The 21,579-nt window shown below is 49.0% G+C and overlaps 1 protein-coding gene across 5 annotated transcripts in view; it reads right to left on the bottom strand.

Annotated features, from left to right (window-relative positions):
- LOC133075466 (protein HIRA) overlaps positions 1-21,579 on the bottom strand; it is a 74,126-nt gene that overhangs the window by 9,289 nt on the left and 43,258 nt on the right. For all 5 annotated transcript variants that reach the window (XM_061169726.1, XM_061169727.1, XM_061169728.1 and 2 more), the window contains 9 exons: positions 10,648-10,852; positions 10,195-10,299; positions 8,476-8,624; positions 6,602-6,763; positions 6,427-6,485; positions 6,124-6,229; positions 4,493-4,615; positions 3,968-4,131; positions 2,149-2,237 (listed from right to left, as the gene is read on the bottom strand). In XM_061169726.1, the coding sequence (XP_061025709.1) occupies positions 2,149-2,237; positions 3,968-4,131; positions 4,493-4,615; positions 6,124-6,229; positions 6,427-6,485; positions 6,602-6,763; positions 8,476-8,624; positions 10,195-10,299; positions 10,648-10,852 (1,162 nt within the window). The remainder of the gene's footprint in view (positions 1-2,148; positions 2,238-3,967; positions 4,132-4,492; positions 4,616-6,123; positions 6,230-6,426; positions 6,486-6,601; positions 6,764-8,475; positions 8,625-10,194; positions 10,300-10,647; positions 10,853-21,579) is intronic.

Below are 21,579 nucleotides of genomic sequence, written 5' to 3'. Positions count from 1 at the left end.
AAGGGACGACCCGACCCTAGAATAAGGGTAAACTGGAAGGAAACCAGCCCCTGCACCAGCCAGTGCCCAGCTCTGAAAAGTCCCCAGGCAGCCCAGAAAACCTCCATCCCGACCGGGTTGAGACCCTGCAGACCGGGTGCCTTAAGAGCTGGCACCGAAGCAAATAAAATGCTCTGTGCAAAAGCAACATCACCTGAGGCTCAAGCCATTTCTACAGGTAATTTTTCAAATACCATGTCCAGCAGACAGTTGAAAATAACCAGGCACTTGAGGAGATAAGATAACGTGAACGAGAACCAGTAGAAACATTTATAGGCAATAGAGACAGACCCACAAGGGCTCCTGATACTAGAACTATCAGACATGCAACTTTAAAATAAAATAACTAAGCTTACTGTGCTCAAGATCAAAAGACTAAAATGAAAATTTCAAGGAGAATTAGAACTATAAAAAATGATGGAGCAGATTTTAAGAAGGGAGGACATGCTACCTCTCTGATGATGAGGGAAATGAAAGGGAAGCTATAACCAAAGACAGTCTCTAAGTAAAGTCCACAGAATGAATGAAAGACATAGACCGAGAGCTTTGTGAGACTTGAAAGCACCAAGGCAGGATCCCGAAAGAACTTACAAAGCAGTGGAAAACGGACTGGTGGCAGTTTTAGCAACAGCAGCAAATGCCAGAAGTCTGTGGCACAATACCTTCAAAACTCTAAAGAGAACTGATTTTGAACTTAGGATTCTAGTAACCAACTAAATTAACATCTACAGCAACAAAATAAAAAATGGAGGCCAAGTACACACCAAGACCTCCAGAGTCCTCCCAGGACTGACCCTCCAATCTTTCACCTATTTCACCCTCCCATCACCTCTGCTCAGCTGCTCCTTTTACACTCGAGCCCTCATACCTCAGGGCCTTTGTCCTCACTGTTCCCTCTGCCTGGATGTTCTTCCCCCAGATATCTGCGGGGCTTCCTCCCTTACCTCCTTTGATCTCTGTCCATCAGTCAGGGCTTCCTCGATCACTGGATGTAAAACAGCGCCCCATCAGCACTCCGCACCCCTGCCCTCTTCATTGGTGTTCACAGGACCCATCCCCGCCAACACGTTACATGTACTTGCTCATTTGTCTCCAATCTGCCTCTGTCCCCATGAAGGCGGGGCCCCTGAGCCTTGCTTGCTGCAGCCGGCTGCCGAGCTACGCCTGGCCAGAGTGGGGCTCCACCGGCAGCTGCCCAATGGCTGAGTGAAGCAGTGGAGCGAACCGTGCCCCCAGTTCCCCGCCAACCTGTTCCTTGCCCAAGTCGATCAATGCACTCTACCCACTTGTGTGAGCCACAGTCTCATCTGTGCGATTTCATTACGTTCATTATTCTCTTTCCCTCACCTGCTCCATATCCAACCACCCACCTGCCCAGTCTTGTAGGTTCTGCCTCCAAAATACATGTTGACTCTGCTTTCTCTCCCTTCTCTGTGGCTGCCACATGGATCCAAGTTGTCTTCAGCTACTGCCAGGTCTGCCTTGTCCCGACTGCTCTGCTACATCAGCGCCAACTCCTCTGCCGGCTCCCGCTGCCCTAGACTAAACCCCAGCTCCTCACAAGGTCCCTGGGATCCACCTCCTGCCCTCTCTGGACTCACGTCACACCCTCTCCTCTGCCAACGATGTTCCAGGCACAGAGGCCTCCATGGGCCAAGCCCTCTGTACTTCTGTCACCTCTACCAGCACATTCCCCGGTCTCCACGGAGCAGGCTCATTCCTGTCCTGGGGTTTCATCCTGCAAGTCCTCTTCCGAGGTCTCCCCGCCGCTTTCTCCCAGGCACACCCATCACCGCTGTTGACTGAACTGCTTACTCGCTCACGTCTGCCTCCTGACCGGACTATGAGCCTCACTACTAACAAATCCACAGCCCCCGGCAGGCGGCTTTCCCAGCACAGGCGCGTGGCTGAGTGGACGCTCCCTCAGCCCCTTATGCCAAGGGCTCCTGCCAGGGTGGGTGGGCTGGCAACTTGCCCTCTCTCTGACGCCGGCAGTGTGCTGGAAGAGTGTAACAGGGAAGAATTTCAAAGCACTCTGGCTTACTTTTCAATTTCTACCTTTACTTTTCAGGAGAGATTTCTTGTGGCAAAAAGGAAAGTGGCACATACCACTACTGTTGACTCCCATTGGCTTCCAGTGGAGGAGTGAACGGGCCCCAGTAAGTCCTTGCATATTTCTCGGAGTCGGTATTCAAACCCTAATTACAGAAAACAAAAAACAAAACAAAACAGAAATAGGAACACATTACAAAAAGAAATAAAGTCAACAACAGGCTAAGTTGTTGTGTACATCAAAGCAGAAAGAACACTCACTTTGTTGCCTCCTTGTCTCAGTTCAGCGCTCAGAGGCCATAGCGAGAGGATCTGACTCACCCCCCCAATCCCAGGAAACACACGCAGTGGCCACTGTGTGCTGGGCCAGGGAAGACGAGACGTGGAAGCTCTGGGACAGACCCCCCCAAGGGGGTGGAGAATGTGGGGGCTGTGGGAGGAGGGGAGTGGGCTGAGGGGGGCCTATTGGAGAGAAGAGGTGGGGGCAGATGCACAGGGTCAGGAGGTGTCCTTCGGGAGAAGATGGGTGTGGGAATGAGTTTGGGCAGAGGAGACGGAGGAGGAGGTGGGGCTACGGCACAGCTTGGGGGAGCGCCAGCCACGCTGGAGGCAGAATCGGGGGCAGCCGAGGCCACAGGGAATGGAGGAAATCAGCCAGTGATGAGGGTGGAACCTGAGGATGCTTAGAGGAGAGCTGGTGTCCCTGTGAAGCTCGAGTCCTCCTCCCCCAGGGGAGGAAGGAGGGACAGAGAGGGGAGGGGAGTTGTGCGCGGGCCCTGGGCCAGACGCGCGTGAAGATGGAGAAAGAGAAGCAAGCGGTGGAGGTGAGGTGTCCCCTACGGGGGCAGCCCCAGTGAATTGACACCCAGGATGGAGGAAACCAGAGAGGAGCCGGAGGCGGGCTTTCCGGGGGTACGGGGGTGAGGCCACACGTGACCTGAGTGCCCGGCAGAGGCGCAAGGCTGCAGGAACACCGAGTGTTTATTAAGTCTGGGTGGGATAAGTGCACACTGAACTCATCCCTGGGGTCTGTGGGGGAGGGGTCTGGCAACGTGACGGGCAAATTCTGCTAGTTACACCCGTAGAGGTCGGGCAAGTTTTTCTCTGTCTTTTCCGTACTTAATTTGTTTTCTCTAAGTCATGAACAAAACAAGGGAGGAGTTGAAAGCAAAGCAAGAAAGGCAGGAGAGGGTGTGGGGGTGCCAGCTCCATGACCAGGCCCAGGCTGCGTGGTGACACAGGGAGAGCTGGGGAGGGCCATCCCCAGGCCACGGCCCTGGAGGCCAAGCTCAAGCGGAGGAAGGCTGGCAAGGCCGGAGCCCACGCCTGCCTCACAGGGAGTCAAGAGGCTGTGGGAGGTCACGTCTTCCAACACCCTGCTGTCTGCTGACCCACAGAAGGAGCGGGGCGGGGCAAGGAGGGGGATCCTGGGACGGGGACATGGGTGTAAGAGCCCTGGTGGGGAAAGCTGGGCTGGAGGGCCGAGGGGAGGTGCTGGACAGCAGGCTGGCCCTTCCAGGCAGGACAAAGAGAGGTACAGGCCCACCGATGTTCTGAGGGGGCAACGAGGTCAGGGGGAGCTGAGCCTGTGTCTGTGAGTCCTCTGCCCCCACACCCTCCTGCCGCCAATCCTTGTGGCATCAGGGGCTGCTCGGTTCAGCCCGTGGTGGGGCTGGACACCTGCTGAGCTGCCCACCTCACTGACTTGGGAGCGGGAGGCCAGGGCCCCAGGGGGTGACCACGGGAAGCCGGGAGGAGGGAGGACAGAGCCCAGGCTGCTGCACCTGGGCCCTGACACTCGGGCCCCCGGGAGGGTCCCGTTGGGAAGGGGACTGAGTGGGGCCCGGGAGGACAGAAGGACGACCGGGAAGCTCACCTTCATTCACGAGGTATCGCACGTAGAGGAGGAGCCAGTGGCGGTACTCGTGGCTGGAGCGCAGGGTGAGCGCTGCGGCGACCTGGCTCTCCAGGTAGGCCAGGGTGGTCTCCTGCTGCACCATGTGAGGCACGGAGAAGAGCCGGGCTGCCTGCCTCCCCGAGCTGCTGGGGCGGGGAGGGGGCAGGTATCAGACTCCACGGCGGCCCAACCGCTCCCAGGTCCTGCTGTTCTGCACCTCCCATCTAGCCCCCGAGGGGACAGGCCAGCAGCCCAGGCCCCCACCCAAAGTGCAGCCCAACATGGGGATCCATGACCCGCAGCCCCTCACACTGCCACCCAGGTCCTGAAGTGACAGAGCTGTGACCCTGCACCCTGAGACAGTGCCCACTGTGGCTCCCAGCCCTCGGCAGCCCCAGCCCAGCCCTGTGAGCGCCGCTGGGCTCAGGCAGTCAGAAGGCAGGCCTCGGAGGGACCACGTCCACACAGCCAGCCGGATGCCTCCCCTGCACCCGGGTCACCTACGTGGAGGCGCGGCCCTGGACTATGGCTAAGGGTCCCGAGCACAGCATGGCGTCCTGGGGTGGCAGGCTGCTCCTGAAGTCTGCACACTGGGCCAGGGAGTCCTGCTTGTCAGAAACCAGGTTCCTGGGGAGGCAAAGGCAGGAGCGGAACTCAGGGAAACCGGGAGGCCCAGGAGAGGCAGACAGCAAGGGGCACTGAGGGAGCCGAGGTCCCTGTATGCCCATGTGGGGCCTCCTTACTCGGACACTCTGGCCCCGGGTCTCAGGTCCTGTGGGCGGGGAGCGAGTATGCCTGGGATGCTAGTCTGCCTGGGAGCCCACATGCTGTGGCCCTCCGAAGCGGCTGAGGAGTCCCCGGCATCCAGCCTCCCAGAGCTCACACAGCATTCCAGGCATCAGTGCTTCACACAATTTAAAAACAGCCTGGTGCCTACAAAGTCCACTTTTCCCTTCTCAAATAACCAGCTTGTTTCCATTATTATACTAATCCATACAATACACGATATTTTGCAATTTGGAAGAGCAGGGAGTGGGGATTTTGAGGGTTGCTGTTTGTTTTTTTTTTTAACTCAAGAAAGAGATCTCAGTCTGAGGATAAACTTGTGTCCGGCAACCCTTAACAGAGACGGGCTGGATGGTGGCACACTTGGGCCTGAAGGAGCAAGGCGCAGGCAGGAGAAAACTTCTTTTTTTAAAATTTATTTATTTATTTTTGGCTGTGTTGGGTCTTCGTTTCTGTGCGAGGGCTTTCTCTAGTTGTGGCAAGCGGGGGCCACTCTTCATCGCGGTGCGCGGGCCTCTCACTATCGCGGCCTCTCTTGTTGCGGAGCACAGGCTCGAGACGCGCAGCCTCAGTAGTTGTGGCTCACGGGCCTAGTTGCTCCGCGGCATGTGGGATCTTCCCAGACCAGGGCTCGAACCCGTGTCCCCTGCATTAGCAGGCAGATTCTCAACCACTGCGCCACCAGGGAAGCCCAGGAGAAAACTTCTGATCGGCTGGTACACGAGGTACACCCTTTCTAACTCTGGGTTAAGATCTCTGATGTACAAAGAAGTTTTACAGGGACTTCCCTGCTTAGGACTCCATGCTTCCTATGCAGGGGGGCCCAGGTTCGATCCCTAGTTGGGGAACTAAGATCCGCGAGACATGCAGCGCGGCAGAAAAAAAAAAGAGGTTTTACAAATATAGAAAAGAACTCCAAAATGGACAGAGCAAAGGTACAGACCTCACACGTGGTGAGTGACAGTGCAGCCCCACTAATGCACCAAGCCAGTCGGAGGTGCTCCTCGGCTCCGACTCAGCTACAAAAACAGCAGGGCCGGATGAGGCTGCCGTGAAGCTGACGGCACCTACGGAGGCCAGGCTGGAACTACTCATCGACAACCATAAAAGTTCAAATGTCTGCTCCAGACAAAGCGACCCCCGGGGAACAGTGCAGGGGAAGGACAGCGTCCCTGTGCACGGGTCTGAGGGCAGAGAGGCAGGGGGCTGGCAGGGATGGGGGCTGCACTGCAGCCTCCACTCTGGCCAGACTCCCAGGAGAAGTGGGCCAGGCGGGGCCCTTGCTGGCTGTGCTGGGTTCTGGCTCAGATGGACGCTCCACGGGGCAGGGCTCAGGGCGGCGTGCTTACCACGCAGACAGTGATGGGTTGAAGCAGTAGGCCTTCCCGTCCGACAGGTTCATCACGGGGATTCCATGCTGCGTCAGCAAGATCTGTGACACCGTCATGTCACTTCCTAGGGAGACACCAAGAAGGGGTTCCAGCGTATTCTCGTCAGCGGGCGCCATGGCTCCCACAGCCCTAGCCACGCAGACGGGACCCCAGAGCCTGCTCTCCGTCTCGGCTGAGCGGGGCCCTTTGTGCCAGACCTGGACTTGAGCTGCCCGCCCCCAACCCCACCCCAGGGATGGGGCGGCCCCCTGCCAGGCTCACCTGCCAAGATGGAGTGTAGGGACTCTTCCTTCACCACCACTATCTGCCTGTGCACATCCCTGGGGGAGACAGGAGCAGCTCACCCTCCAGCCGGGCCCGAGGGCCTGTGTGCCGGGGGGGCGACCATCCCTGCAGCAAGGGGCACCCACACAGCCGCTCCCGCCCTGCCTCTCACCAGACGGACAGCGTGGCTGTGGCGGTGAGGGCCATGACGTAGGAGCCGGTACAGTGCAGGGTGGAGATCGGGGATGGCAGCAGGATGGGAGGGAGGAGGCGGCGACCACAGGTGGAGAACACGGACAGCATCCGCTTTTCACAGGCGACACACACCACGTCACTGGGGGAGCAGGGGGCTGGCGTCAGGGGGGCTGGGAGCTCTGGTGGCCCCGAGATGCAGGGACAGAGCCAGGCCGGGCGGCAGAGCTGATGGTGCCTACTGGAGACCTCTGCCTGGAGATGGAGTCCTCGCCCCCATGCGGTGGCTCAGGCTTTTCTGGGCTCACACGGAACTGCCTCCAGGGAGCACGTGCCCGAGGACCAGCGGCCCTGACAGTGAGCCAGGAAGCAGGCCTCACTGTATGGGAGCAGCTGCAGAGCATCCCCCCGACAGTCTCCTGGTTGAGACCAGCCAGAGGGGCCCTGGGAGGCCTCTGCCCAGACAGGCCAGGGGGAGTGTGGGGACGACATGGTGTGTCTCCCACATGGGGCGCCCAGCTATGCTCAGAAGGCCTTCGAGACCGGGGTGGGAGAGACATGTCGCTCCCTGAGCGAGAAAGTCTTCACCACGAGTGCGTCGGCGCAGTCTCATGTCTCTCCTCTGAGCGTCCACTAGGCCCCTTGGCTGTGCCTGGCACAAGCAGGCTCTGCCTTCCTAGTGGGGCCCCCTGGGGTGAGAGCGAGCCTAGAGTGAGGCCAGAGCCTCAGACCCCAGGCAGTGGGAGCAGGTGTGCAGCCAGCACAGCAAGGTCCGGCCCAGCAGCCCACTGGAGCCCTGCTCCAAATCACTTCTGGGCCGCCAGCCGGCGCCTACGGTCTGCACTGGCAGCCAGCTCACAGCGAGGTCAGCCAAGGAAGAGGCCGTGGGTCCGTGTTCCATCTGCTCGTCCCTGTGGTCAGGGCGCACCTGCAGCCAGCCCGCTGCCAGGGATGCCGAACCTCTGGAGCTGTGGCGCGGGGGGCAGGTCTGCACGCTGGGCTGGGGCCTGGCTGGCCGCTTGGCCGGACTCCCCGGCAGCCTCTAGGTCACACGGGGAGGCTGTGCTGACACACCTGGCCCCCAGCTGGGGCGTGCCGGCTGCCTTGGGACCAGGGACGAAGGGGGAGCCCCAGGGGACGGAGGGAGGAACAGAACGGTGGTCCCGTCCAGGCCCAGCACCTGGCTCGCTCAGGGCCAGGGTCACAGACATTTGTGAGAGTGTTTCACATGCAGCCTCATGAAAAAGGATTCCGGGCCTAATGAAAACGACCACATCTAAGCTGACAGCTTTGTAAGACCCTCGTAGGGGTACTGAGCACACAGTCCCGACTGGGGCCACATGTCCCCGGGTCCTCTTTCCAGATGGAGCATGTGCGGGGCCACCTCCAGGGGTGGTGGAAAGACACTAGGTGACTGACCACCGAATTCAGGTCTCCCCAAAAAGGGCAGATCTGGAAAGGGCTGGCCTTGGGATTAGGAGGACAGTGAGAAATCCATGCTGACTTCCTTGGATGAAAACCTGGGGTCCAGAGAAAAGGCCAGCCAAGGTCAGAGAGAGGCAGGCAGAGCTCGGCCTGGAAATGGAGACTTCAGGAATCCGACTAGAATGCCCAGGGGGCTTAGGTGACCCTCCAGGACTCAGTTTCCTCTCCTGTAACACGGGGGTGATGGTGCCACCTTCAAGGGTGTGTCCCAGGGACTCAGATGACTCAGGCACCAGCTCAGTCCCGAGCGAGGCTGGGCGTAGGCCTCCCTCAGACAGGCCACCTCCCAGGACAGCCCGGTGCCCCACAGCACAGTGCGGGGTCTTGCTTTACGTTAAAGGCAGGTGGGGTGGAGACCCCTGCTCTTACCAGCTGCCGGCAGCGGTGAGGATCCGGCTGGTGAGCACTGTCTCCCACTCCTTCCCTTCCCGGCTGCACTTCAGGCGGCTCAGCTTTATGCCCCCCACGGCCGTCACCTCGTTCTCCACCTCTATGTACATGGAGGGGTCAGAGCTCACCTGGGGGAGAGAAGCAAACAGAACGTTTTCAGCAGCAGTGGCCTCAGACGTGGGCCACGGACAGGGGGAAGGACACGCAAGGGTGGACAGAACTGCCGGCCAACAGCAGGCTGGGGGTGGGGGTGGTCACAGGGCAGGACAGGGGGCCAGAGGTCCCAACGTGCAGCCCCCAGGGCAGGGCAAGTCCCAGGAGCTGGTGTCCACCTTGTCCTCTGTGCAGTGGAGCAGAGAATCGGTGTCACAGCTAAAGACCTCGAAGCCTCCGGATCCCACCACCTCCTCTCACAAGGGAGGATGCAGAGAAGGCAAGCAACCAGCCAAGAGAACACGGCACAGAAGGACCCCAGCCCGCTCAGGGAGACATGGGTCTCCTGACTGAAGGATCTTCAAAGACTGTCAGGTTTGGCCAGAACAGAGGCTGTGTCGGCACTTGGAGGAAAGGTCTGGAAAGCCCTTAGGCTCTCCAGCTCCTTGGCAGTGCACCTTGGCATGCACACTGGAACCCAGTGTCACTGACAGGAGGGTCCCCAGAAAAGCGTGGGGAGATGTGTGCAGTTCAGCACCAACTCCACACGGGCTCAGCCTCGTGTTTTGTGTCTGGGGAGCTGACAGGCAGATACCCCACGTGGGACCTAGGTGAGCGGTTCATACTTGTCTGGCCACACAGCACGGTTCGTACTTGTGTGGCCACACAGCGGGTGAGCTGGGGTGGAGGGCCGGCTGTGGCTGGGGGCTGGGCCCCCAGAAACCAAGAACAGCTCCACACAGCACTCCGCAAGGAAGGCCCTGGGGTGAGTGGGGCCGGCTGAGTTTGGGAGGGGGATTTGTGCAAGAAGAACCAGGGGGCCCCACCCTTAGACCCAGAAGGACCTGTCCACCTGCCCTCTGGCAGCCCTGAGGGGCAGCCTGGGCTGGGGCAGCGTGCAGCCCACCTGCATGTGGGGTTCTAAAAGGTTTCCCGAGGACATGAACCTGAGCTGAGGTATAGAGGGTGGGAGATGACGGTGTGTGCAAGGCCTGGCACGGGTGCTGGGCTGAGCAGCCAGAGGGCCTCTGGGAATAAAGAACTACTTGCTGTAGATCTGTGTTTTGAACAAGCCTGTAGTTAGAAGCTTCCACTCGAGACCTTGAAAGGCCCTGATGATGACCCCACGCTGGGCACTGGGAAGTGGACGGGCCAGCAGGCTGGTCAAGAGACAGACCAGTGCCACACGGTCCCATGGACTGAGCCCACGGCCGACAGTGGAGATCGAGGAGGCTTCCAGGAGAAGGAACACCTGGGACAAGTCTTGAAGGAGCTGGGCACCCAGAAGATGGAGGGCAAAGACATGGAGGAGAGGCGTGGGGGCTGGGGAAGTGAGGGGTCCCAGAGAAGAGGCCAGCCGTCTTGTTAAGATTAGGTGGCTGCTCTGCTCAGCCACAACTTCCCCCAGAAGGTGATGGAGAGCCACTTGAAAGCAGCCCCAAGTCTGTGACAATTCAGGGTTTACACCTCCCAGGGGGTGGGGGTGGGCAGGCGGACAAAAAGAATGTGCAGTCTTGGGAGGGAGGGAGGCGGAGGCCTGCTCACCTGCAGGGTGAAGGTTCTCTGGGGGCCCGGCATGGGCAGCTTCAGCGCAGCTGCTGGGACGGACAAACACACGGCGTCCTTCTCTGCGGTCAGGGCAGCTGGGGACTGCAAGAGCAGAGATGTCCCTGAGCCCTGCCCGGCACTGGAGGGCAGTGCCAGGTAAAGGTGAGTCACCAGAGGTGAGGCTGGGCCTACTACCCGGGCATTTCCACCCTCTGTGAGGGCAGATGATTGCTACAGAGACCCCTACTGCAGAGACGAGGCAGCTGACCCCAGGGAGGGGCTCAAGGACTCCGGGTGGGTCAGGGGCAGTTCTGGAGGTATACGTGTCCACGCCAGCTGTCCCCACACTGATGAGGCACGCGGGGCCCCCCTTCTTCCCCAGGGCATATGCAGGCCCCCACACCGAGCTCAGGAGGTGGGCCGGAGGCAGCACTGGCCCGCCAGCCTCACCTGCACAGACAGGGACATGGGCATGAGCCGCGAGTCCTTCCGAGGCCGCCCTTTCTTCTTCTTCTCCACCGTTTCCACCTCGAGCTCCAGCTTCCGCTTGGAGAGCGAGGAGGGCTTAGCCACAGGGACCTTCTCGTCGCTGTCACTGCTGCTCTCCAGGACATCCCGGGGCCGCAGCTCCTTCACAAGGCTCTGCTCTTTCAACCTGCACAAACACAGACACCCGTGGCTTTTGCACAGGACTACTAGTTTCATGATAATCAATAAAATCCATACTCATCTCCAAAAGTTAATAAATTAAAAAAGTAGGAGAGGACTTCTGGTTTCTGCTCTAAGATGCAAACAGTTTGGGAGTTGTCATTCTCACTCCTAAAATAAGAGGAAAACTGAAAACCTGTATACCAACAACTCTTCTTAGACCCACCAGAGAAACCGCTGCCCTGACAACTGGAGACAAGGCAAAGACATAAAACCGCCTGGAGCCCCACCAGGGAGGGAGGAGGGCACCCACACTTGCGTTAGTTTTACCTCCAGGAGCTCCACCAGTTGTCATGGGTGGAGATCAGGAATGGAGTGCTCCTCCCATATGCTTTGGGCTGAGGAAGGGGAAAGCAACCACTCTGAAACACACCCAGAGTCCTGTTCTCCTTAACAAAAGCCTTCCCCCAAGGAAAATTACTTTACTGAGTATGATGTGACCTGGGGGCAGGGCAATCAACCAACTCCAGCCTAGCTCCCCTCCACACACACTAAGAAACTCTCCTGAAGGTCATAGGCCAGAGACTCTGGCCCAACAACAACAAAGGAGACTTAATCATGAGACTAGAGAGTGCTTCTCCTCCCCAATACCTCACAAAATCAACAGGGCCCCTGTGTAATAAGAACACTAGATCACAACTAAGAGAAGTGCAAGACACAAACTCCATTTAACAAGGAGTTTCTAGGGAAGCTCAAGGAAAACAGGGAGAGAAAAGCAAGGACACCAGAGGAAATGGAAGCCTCTGACACCTGCAGCTTCAGGAGACAGTAAACAAGACCTAATTCTTACCAGGTAAACAAAACCTCACATTAAAGACCTTTTACCCCCAGTTCCTATTACTTAGTACATTATGTCCAGGTTTCAACAAAAATTACAAGACATGATAAAAGGCAAAACAAAATCAAACAAAAACCCAAAATGAAACACAGTCTCGAGATGAAGCAGGATCAGAACCAGAGTCAGACATGGCAGCAATTTTGGAATTATGAGGTCAGGATTTTTAAATAACTATTATTAATATGTTAAGGGCCCTAATGGAAAAATCTGGACAACACACAAGAACAGATGGATCATATAAGCAGAGAGAATTTAATAATAATAATAATAGCTAAGACTTTTTCAAAATTAATGGAAGATACCAAACCACAGATCTGAGCTGCTCAGAGAACACTAAGTAGAATAAATACCAAAAAATCCACACCTACCTACACATAATATAAACTGCAGCAAACCAAAGACAAACAGAAACTCTTGAGAGAAGCAGAGGGAAAAATATACTTCAGCTAATAAGGGACAGAATAAAGATTACAACAGACCTCTTTTCAGAAACCATTCAAGCAAAAACTGACTGAAGTGAAACATTTAAGGTGTTAAAAACAAACCCACCAACCTAGAATTCTGTATCCATTGAAATTATATCTCAAAAATGAAAGAGAAATAAAGGTTTTCTCAGACAAAAACAACAAAAAGACACTAGAGGAAATGTGTTGCCAGCAGAACTGCCTTGCAAGAAATGTTAAAAGAAGTTCTTCAGAGAGAAGGAAAATGATACAGGTCAGAAACTTAGATCTGCATGAAGAAAGTGCTAGAGAAAGAATAAATACTATAAGAATTTTTATTTGTCTTATTCTTAATTAAAAGATAACTTTTTGGGAATTCCCTGGCAGTCCAGTGGTTAGGACTCTTTGCTCCAAATGCAGGGGGCCCGGGTTTGATCGCTGGTTGGGGAACTAAGATCCCACATACCGCAATAAGCACGCGTGCCACAACTACTGAGCCCGTGAGCTCTAGAGCTCAAGCGCTGCAACTAGAGAAGCCCGAGTGCTGTAACAAAGACCCAGTGCAGCCAAAATAAATAAATAAATAAATAAATAAATTTAAAAAAAGAACAAATCACATTCTCTAAATAAGAAATAAAAAATAGAACATAATCATATTAAAAAAAAAAAATCCCTTGTCAGGGAACTAAAATCCCACAGGCCACACACACACACACACACACACACACACACACACACAGAAGTAAAAGATAACTTCTTGCTCAAACTAGTAACAGCAACAATGTATTGGATGATAAGTGAAATAAATAAACAGTAGCAATGTTATATGTCCTGGAAAGAAAGAATTGGGAATACTTTGTTAACAGGCACCTGCACTACCCTTCAGCATTATAACATTATTTGAAAGTGTACTTAGTTATAAATGTTTATTTCAAACTGTAAGGCAACCACTGAAAAAAATTTAAAAAGCAGTACAGTTGACATGCTAAGAGAGACAATGGAAGAGATACATTATCTTACTATCTAAGATATTCTTAGATAATGCTAAGAGATAATATAAGAGAGAGAAAATGGAATCATACCAAAAACATGCTCAATTAAAACCAGAGAAGGCAGAAGAAAAAGGGGGAGACCAAAATCGTTAAGAATATGGTAGATATTAATTCACTATATCAATAATCACTTTAAATATAAACATTCCAAATATACCATTAAAAGAAACTGACAAAAAGAATGAAAAAGAAAACCCAAGTATATGTTGTCTACAAGAAACTCAGCTTAAATATAAAGACACATAAATTAAAAGTAAAGGTTGGTTCCAACTATATGACATTCTGGAAAACAAAAAACTATGGAAATAGTAAAAAAAAAATATCAGTTATTGCCAGGGGTTGGGAGGAGAGAGGGATTAACAGGCAGAGTGCAGAGGATTGTTAGGTCAGTGACACTATTTTGTATGATACCATTATGGTGGTAGATACATGTCCTTATACACTGTCCAAACCCACAGAATGCACAACACCAAAGGTGAACACAATGTAAACTATGGACTTTGGGTGATAATGATGTGTCTGTGTAGTTTTATTGGTTGTAACCAATGTATCACTCAGATGTGGGATGTCAATACTTAAGGCAGAGGGGTATATGAGAACTCTCCGTACTTTCTGTACAATTTTGCTGTGAACCTTAAACTGTTCAAAAAAAATAAGTCTACTCTTTAAAAAAAGGGATGGAGAAGGACATGCCACGCTAACACTAATTAAAAGAAAGCTGGAGTAGCTGTATTAATCTCAGACAAAGCAGTCATCAGAGTAAGGAAAATTATCAAGAATAAAGACAGGCGGGCTTCCCTGGTGGCGCAGTGGTTAAGAATCTGCCTGCCAATGCAGGGGACACGGGTTCGAGCCCTGGTCTGGGAAGATCCCACATGCCGTGGAGCGACTAAGCCCGTGAGCCACAACTACTGAGCCTGTGCGTCTGGAGCCTGTGCTCCGCAACGGGAGAGGCTGTGACGGTGAAAGGCCCGTGCACCGCGATGAAGAGTGGACCCCACTCGCCGCAACTGGAGAAAGCCCTCGCACAGAAACAAAGACCCAACACAGCCAAAAATAAATATAAATAAATTAATTAATTAAAAAAAAAAAGAATAAAGACAGGCATTATATGATGATAAGAGGGTCGATTTTCCAAGAAGACATAGCAATCCTTAATATGCATACATCTAACAATAGAGTGTGTCAAAATACATGTGGAAAAAATGATAGAACTGGAAGGAGAACTAGACAAGTCCACTATTATAGCTGGAAATTTCCATATACCTCTATCAGTAATCAACAGATCCAGCAGACAGAAGATCAACGAGGACATAATTAATTGAACAGTACCATCATTCACTGTATTTAACTGACATTTATAAAATACTTCATTTATCAATAGCAGAATACATATTACTCTCAAGATCACATGGAATATTCACTGGTATAGATCATATTCTGGGTCATAAAACATACTCTAAAAAATATAAAAGAACAGAAATCATACAAAAGTATGCTTCAAGACCACAACAGAATTAAAGTAGACATCAAAAACAGAAAGCCAGAAAACTCACACATCTTTCATGATTAAACAACATTTCTAAATAACACATGGATCAGAGAAAAAGTCTCAAAAGAAATTTTAAAATATTGAATTAAATGAAAACGAAAACACAATGTCAAATTTTATGGGATACAGTGAAAGCAGTGCTTAGAGGGAAACTTATTGCAGAGAATGCATAAATTAGAAAAAAAGAAAGACCTGAAATAACTTCACCTTTAGGAACTAGAAAAAGATGAGCAAGCAGTAGAAAATTAATAATAAAAATAATAAAAAATAAAATAGTATTAAATAATAATAAATAGTAAATAAAAATAATATTAATGCAATAATAAGCAAAATAATGTAAAGCAAGCAGAATAAAGTAAATAGTAAAAATTAGAGCATAAATCAATGAAATTGAAAAGGGAAAACAATAGAGAAAAATCAATGAAATAAAAAGTCGGTTCTCTGAAAAGATCAATAAAATTGATAAACTTATAGTGAGGCTAATCAGAAATGGAGAGAGAAGACACAAATTACTAATATCAGAAATGAAAGGGGAGGGACTTCCCTGGTGGTGCAGTGGTTAAGAATCCGCCTGCCAATGCCGGGACACAGGTTCAAGCCCTGGTCCAGGAAGATCCCACATGCCACGGAGCAACTAAGCCTGTGCGCCACAACTACTGAGCCTGTGCTCTAGAGCCCGTGCTCCACAACGAGAAGCCACCACAATGAGAAGCCTGTGCACCTCAACAAAGAGTAGCCCCCGCTCACTGCAACTAGAGAAAGCCTGCGTGCAGCAACAAAGACCCAATGCAGCCAAAAATAAATCAAATAAATAATTTATATAAAAAAAAAGAAATGAAAGGGGAGGTAAGCAACAAGGATTTACTGTATAGCACAAGGATCCATATTCAATATCTTGTAATAACCTATAATGGAAAATAATCTGAAAAATATATAACTGAATGATTTTGCTACACAAAATATACTGTGTGAGACTAACACAATATTGTAAATCAAGTACACATCAATAAAAAAAGAAAGAAATGAAAGGGGGCCCTCACTACTGATCCCATCCATAGACATTAAAAGGATCATAAAGGAATATTATGAATGACTTTATACACATATATTTGATAACTTAGTTAAAATGGACCAGTTCTTTGAAAAAAAAAATCCACATAACTCACACAAGGAAAAATAATCTGAATAGACCTGTATCTATTAAAGAAATTAACCAACAATTAATAATCTTCCAAGAAAGAAAGCACCAGACCCAGACAGTTTTACTGGTGAATTCCATCAAACATTTAAGAAAGAAATTATACCAATTCTCCACAATCTGTTCCAGAAAACAGAAGTAGAGGAAATAAATCCTAACTCCTATGAGGCCAGCATTACCCTAATATCCAAACTAGATTACAAGAAAGAAGAACTACAGACCAATATCTCTCATGAACAAAGATTCAAAAATCCTCAACAAAATATTAGCAAATTGAATCCAACAATGTATAAAACGAATTATACACCATGACCAAATGGGATTTATTCCAGGTAAGCATACTGATTTAACATTCAAAAATCAATTACCATAATCCACCACATCCAACAACACTAAAGAAGAGGCTTATGACCATATCAACTGATGCAGAAAAAGCATATGACAAAACCAAACATCTATTAATGATAAAAACTTAGCAAACTAGAAATAGAGAACTTAACTTGATAAAGAATAACCACACAAAAAACTTACTGTTAACATTGTACTGGAAGTCTTAGCTAATGCAGTATGACAAGAGAAGGAAATAAAAGGCATAAAGATTGGGAAGGAAGAATAAAACTGTGTTCAGTGAATAAAAACATCAGTGATGACACTGTGTCATTGTAGAAAATTCCAAAGAATCAACAACAACAAAATCTGTAACTAATAAGCAATTATACCAAGGTTGCAGGATACAAGGTTAACATACAAAAGTCAATTACTTTTCTATATACCAGCAATGAACAAGTGGTATTTGAAATTCTAAACACAATACCACTTATACTGGTGCCAAAAAAGCAATAATTTGATAGAAATATAACAAAATATGTACAAATTCTATATGAGGGAAACAACAAAACTCCGATGAAAGAAATCAAAGATCTAAATAAACTGACATATTCTATGTTCATGAATAGGAAGACTCAATATTGTTAAGATGTCAACTTTTCCTAACTTGATCTAGAGATTCAATGGAATCCCAATAAAAATCCCAGGAACTTATACTGTAGTATCAACAAACTTATTCTAAAGTTTATATGAAAAGGAAAAGACCCCAAAATAGATCTAAACAAATGTAGTCAATTGATCTTTGATAAAGGCAAAGACATAGAATAATCTTTCAACAAATGGTGCTGGCACAAATGGATGTCCACATGCAAAGACTAAATCTAGACACAGACCGTACATCTTTCACAAACGTTAACTCAAAATGGATCATAGATCTAAGTGTAAAATGCAAAATTATAAAATGAGAACTTATAAGAAAACATAGTAGGAAGTCTAGGTGAGCTTGGGTTTGGCAATGAGTTTTTGATACAACACCAAAAGCATGATCCATGATAGGAAAAAAAAAAAAAAATCTAATGCGTTGGACTTCATTAACATTAAAAATTTCTGCTCTGAGAAAGACACTCTCAAGAGAATGGAAAGCCAAATCAAAGACTGGGAGAAAATATCTGTGAATCACATTACCTGAATAAAGACTTGTATCTAAAATATACAAAGAATTCTTAAAATTCAGCAGTAAGAAATAACCAATTAAAAAAAATGAACAAAGATCTGAACAGGCACTCACCAAAGATAAGATGGCTGATAAGTGTATGAAAAGATGTTCAGCATCATATGTCATTCAGCAATTGAAAATTAAAACAAGATACCACTAAACACTTATTAGAATGGCTAAAACCCAGAAAATTGATGATACCAAACGCCAACAAGGATGTGGATCAAAGGAACACATTCACTGTTGGTGGGACTGCAGTCATTTTGGAAGACAGTCTGGCAGTTTCTTACAAAGCTAAACCTAGTCTTACCATACCAACCAGCAATTGCACTCCTAGGTATCTGACCAGTGGAGATGAAAACATATATTCACACAAAAACATATACGTGACTACTGATAGCAGTTTTATATATCATCTCTATATAATTGCCAAAAAATGGAAGCAACCACGATGTCCTTCAATGGGGGAATGCTTAAACTGTGGTACATACAAACTATGTGCATCCATACAAAGGGATAAGATCTGGTAATAATAAGAAATAAGCTATCAAACCATGAAAATGCATGGAAGAACCTTAAATGGATATTACTAAGTGAAAGACACCCATTTGAAAAGGTTAGGTACAGTATGTTTCCAATTATATGACATTCTAGGAAAGGCAAAACTGTAGAGACAGTAAAAAGATCAGTGGTTTTCAGTTATTCAGGGAGGAGGGAGGGAGGGATAAACAGCTGAAGCAAGAGGGATGTTCAGGAGGTGAACTTACCATGCCTGATACCAGACCCTCCTGCTGCCTCGGAAGCAGGAAGCTTGGCCCTAAGTGAATACTCACTCACTGCCACTTTCTTTCTTATTTTTTTGGGTTGTTGATTCTTTTATTTATTCACTGCCTTTTCAAGGGAGAAGCTGAGAATGGCAAACTTGATGAGCCCTCATTCTATAGTTCCTGCTGGAGCTGTATGTGTGGCTGAAAGGCCTTATGAGATGTGGGTAACACAGCTACTGAGGGACAATCCCTGGTGACATCAGGGCCCAGGTCATGCATCAAGACTTTGCCCTCTAGCAGCCCGATTCAAGGGGTAGCCTCTGCACTTCTCAAAGCAGGGTCTGCACTCCCCGAGAGCTAGGAATTGACAGCGATAAGGGCCATGGAGACCTGCAAGGTGAACATCCTTCCTCAGTGAACAGAAGGAATTCCTAGCTATGGTGCCCTGTGGTTTCACTAAGGTGGAGATTGTGTTTTATTCTGGCTATTCAGACCTCACTCCATTTTCAAAACTGAGATTTCAATACTTGCTTAAGCCTGTGAAACATCGGCCACTCCCTCTTGACCAATGCCCCACAGCCCGCCCTCTTTGGGGAACTCCTGTTAGGTGCACGCAGACCCTACTCTCTGCCCTCCAGACTCTCCTCCTTGGGCTCCACCTCTTCACCTCTGCAGCACCCAGGCCATTTCCTCAGATCAAATGCGCTCCTCAGCTGGGCCTCCTCTGCTGTCAAATATGCCCACTGAGGTTTTTTTTTTTTGGACGCGTGGCTTGCAGGATCTTAGTTCCCCGACCAGGGATTGAAACCTGGGCCCCTGGCAGTGAAAGCACTGAGTCCTAACCACTGGACCGCCAAGGAATTCCCTCCGCTGACTCTTCAATTGAAATGATTATTATTTTTCTTTTCCAAAAGTATTTTTGGGTTCATTTCCAAATCTATCTGGTCTTTTTGATGGTGTATTATTCCTTACTGAGCTATAATTCACATACCATAAAAGTCACCATTTTAAAGTATAGAATTCAGTAGTTTTTAGTAATTCATAAGGCCATCAATCATCACCACTAAGCCTTGCGCATTTTCATAATCCCAAAAAGAAACTTTGTATCCATCAGCACTCACCCCATCCTGCCCCGGCAACCACTAACATACTTTCTGTCTCCATGGATTTGCCTATTCTGGAATTAAATATAAATGGAATCATATAACATGTGGTCCTTTGTGACTGGCTTCTTTCACTTAGCATGTATAAGCATTCCATTCCTTTTTAAGCAAGTATTGCCACATAATATTACTGATATATTGTATGGATGTACCACATTTTAAAAATCCATTCAATTGACGGACATTTGGGATATTTCCACTTTTTGGCTATTATGAATAATATGGATATGAACTTTTTTTTTGGCTGTGTTGGGTCTTCATTGCGGTATGTGGATCTTTCGTTGCAGCATGCAGGCTTCTCTCTAGTTGTGGTGTGCAGGCTCAGTATTTGCGGCAAACGGGCTCTCTAGCTGCGGTGCTAGGGCTTAGTTGCCCCGCAGCATGTGGGATCTTAGTTCCCTGACAAGGGATCGAACCCATGTCCCCTGCATTGGAAGGTGGATTCTTAACCACTGGACCACCAGGGAAGCCCCCTGATATGAACTTTTGTGTACAAGTTTTTACGTGAATATGTTTTCAATTCTCTTGGGTATCTACCTAGGTTGGGACTGCTGGCTCAGATGGTAACTCTATTTTAACCATTTATGGAAACGCCAGATTGTCCTCTGAACCAGCTGAACCATTTTACAATCCCACCAGAATCTATGAGGGTCCTGATTTCTCCCCATCCTCACCAACACTTCTTATTATCTGACTTTTTGATCACGGATCCTAGTGGGTGCGAAGTGGTAGTTCACTGTAGTTTTGGTTTGCATTTCTCTGATGACTAATGATGTTGAATGTCTTTTTATGTGCTTATGGTTGTTTGTGTATCTTCTTTGGAGAAATGTCTATTTAAATCCTTTGTCCATTTTAAAACTGGGTTATTACTCTTTTTACTGTTGATGTGATTTGCAAATATTTTCTCCCATTTAGTAGGTTGTCCTTTCATTCTGCTGACAGTGCTCTTTGAAGCACAAAAGTTTTAAGTTTTGATAATGCCCAATTTTTCTATTTTTTCTTTAGTTGCTTGTGTTTTAGGTGTCACATCTAAGAAATAGTTTTCTAATCTAAGGTCACATCTATGTTTTCTTGTAAGAGTTTTATAGTTTAACTCTTACATTTAGTTCTTCAATCCATTTTGATTTAATTTTTATACATGGGATAGTATACGAATCTTTCCTCACGTTTTCTTTATCTTTCTTGTCTTTGACCATCTTACGTGTGTTTATTTTACAGCCACCATCTGACAATCTACCATCAGAGGTACAGAGGTCTACACCTTCTGCTCCTGACGTCTCCTGACATGCGTGGATGATCAGGGTTTCTTCATGCGCTTTGTTCCTTTGGATTCTGAGTCATCTCAGGCAGTGTTTCTTTAGTGGGAACACAGTACCCCCTGGGGTCAGGATGGATTTGTATTTGCTTTGCCAAGTGCCTCTGGGGTGTTAATTAGACTAGAATCTTCTTTTGTGTCCAGTTCTTGGCTTGGTGATTTCCAGATGACAAAGGTAGTGTTAAAGTGACCTCCAATCTACTTGAGGGCAGGCCTGTGGTGACACAGCCTCAGGGGAAGACTGTTTTCCTAACTCAGAGGGCCGGCTGAGACATTCCAGGCTCTGGCCATGTTCCTATGCTGTCAGTCAGGTTTCTTCTAGCCCCCCTCTCACTGGAGGTACACTTTTTTAAGCAGTTTGACTTCATGCTAGTGTCTTAGTTCCAATCCCTACGTGGCTCAGGCCTAAGGCCCTGTCTCAAATCTGTGTGGCCATTAACACTCAAGGTCCTTGTTCACCAGGCCAGTAACCTCCTGGCCTAACACCCACTGCTCTCGTTGTTTTGTTCACTCTTAGACTTTGGCTCCTAGGGACTTCACTTACTTTCTTGTGAACTAGTCACATACTTTAGGGACACATGTTACGTTTCATCCAGCATTTCAGAATGTTTAGCAGCAGGGAGGTTTCAGATCCTCTATATTGCTGGGCAGAAAAATTGCTGGGTAAAAAGATCACATGAAACACCTATATAAAACAGACGTGACCACACTGCAGATCCCACGCCAAAGTCACAGAGGCCACTGCTGACCTGAAGGGACAGTCCTCCCATGCTGGCTTCTGGGGCCTATTCTCCAAGGACGAA

The sequence above is a fragment of the Eubalaena glacialis genome, chromosome 15, assembly GCF_028564815.1.
Source record: "Eubalaena glacialis isolate mEubGla1 chromosome 15, mEubGla1.1.hap2.+ XY, whole genome shotgun sequence".
Taxonomy (NCBI): domain Eukaryota; kingdom Metazoa; phylum Chordata; class Mammalia; order Artiodactyla; family Balaenidae; genus Eubalaena; species Eubalaena glacialis.
Note: the sequence above shows the minus strand (reverse complement) of the source record. Positions and strands in the feature narration are given on the sequence as shown.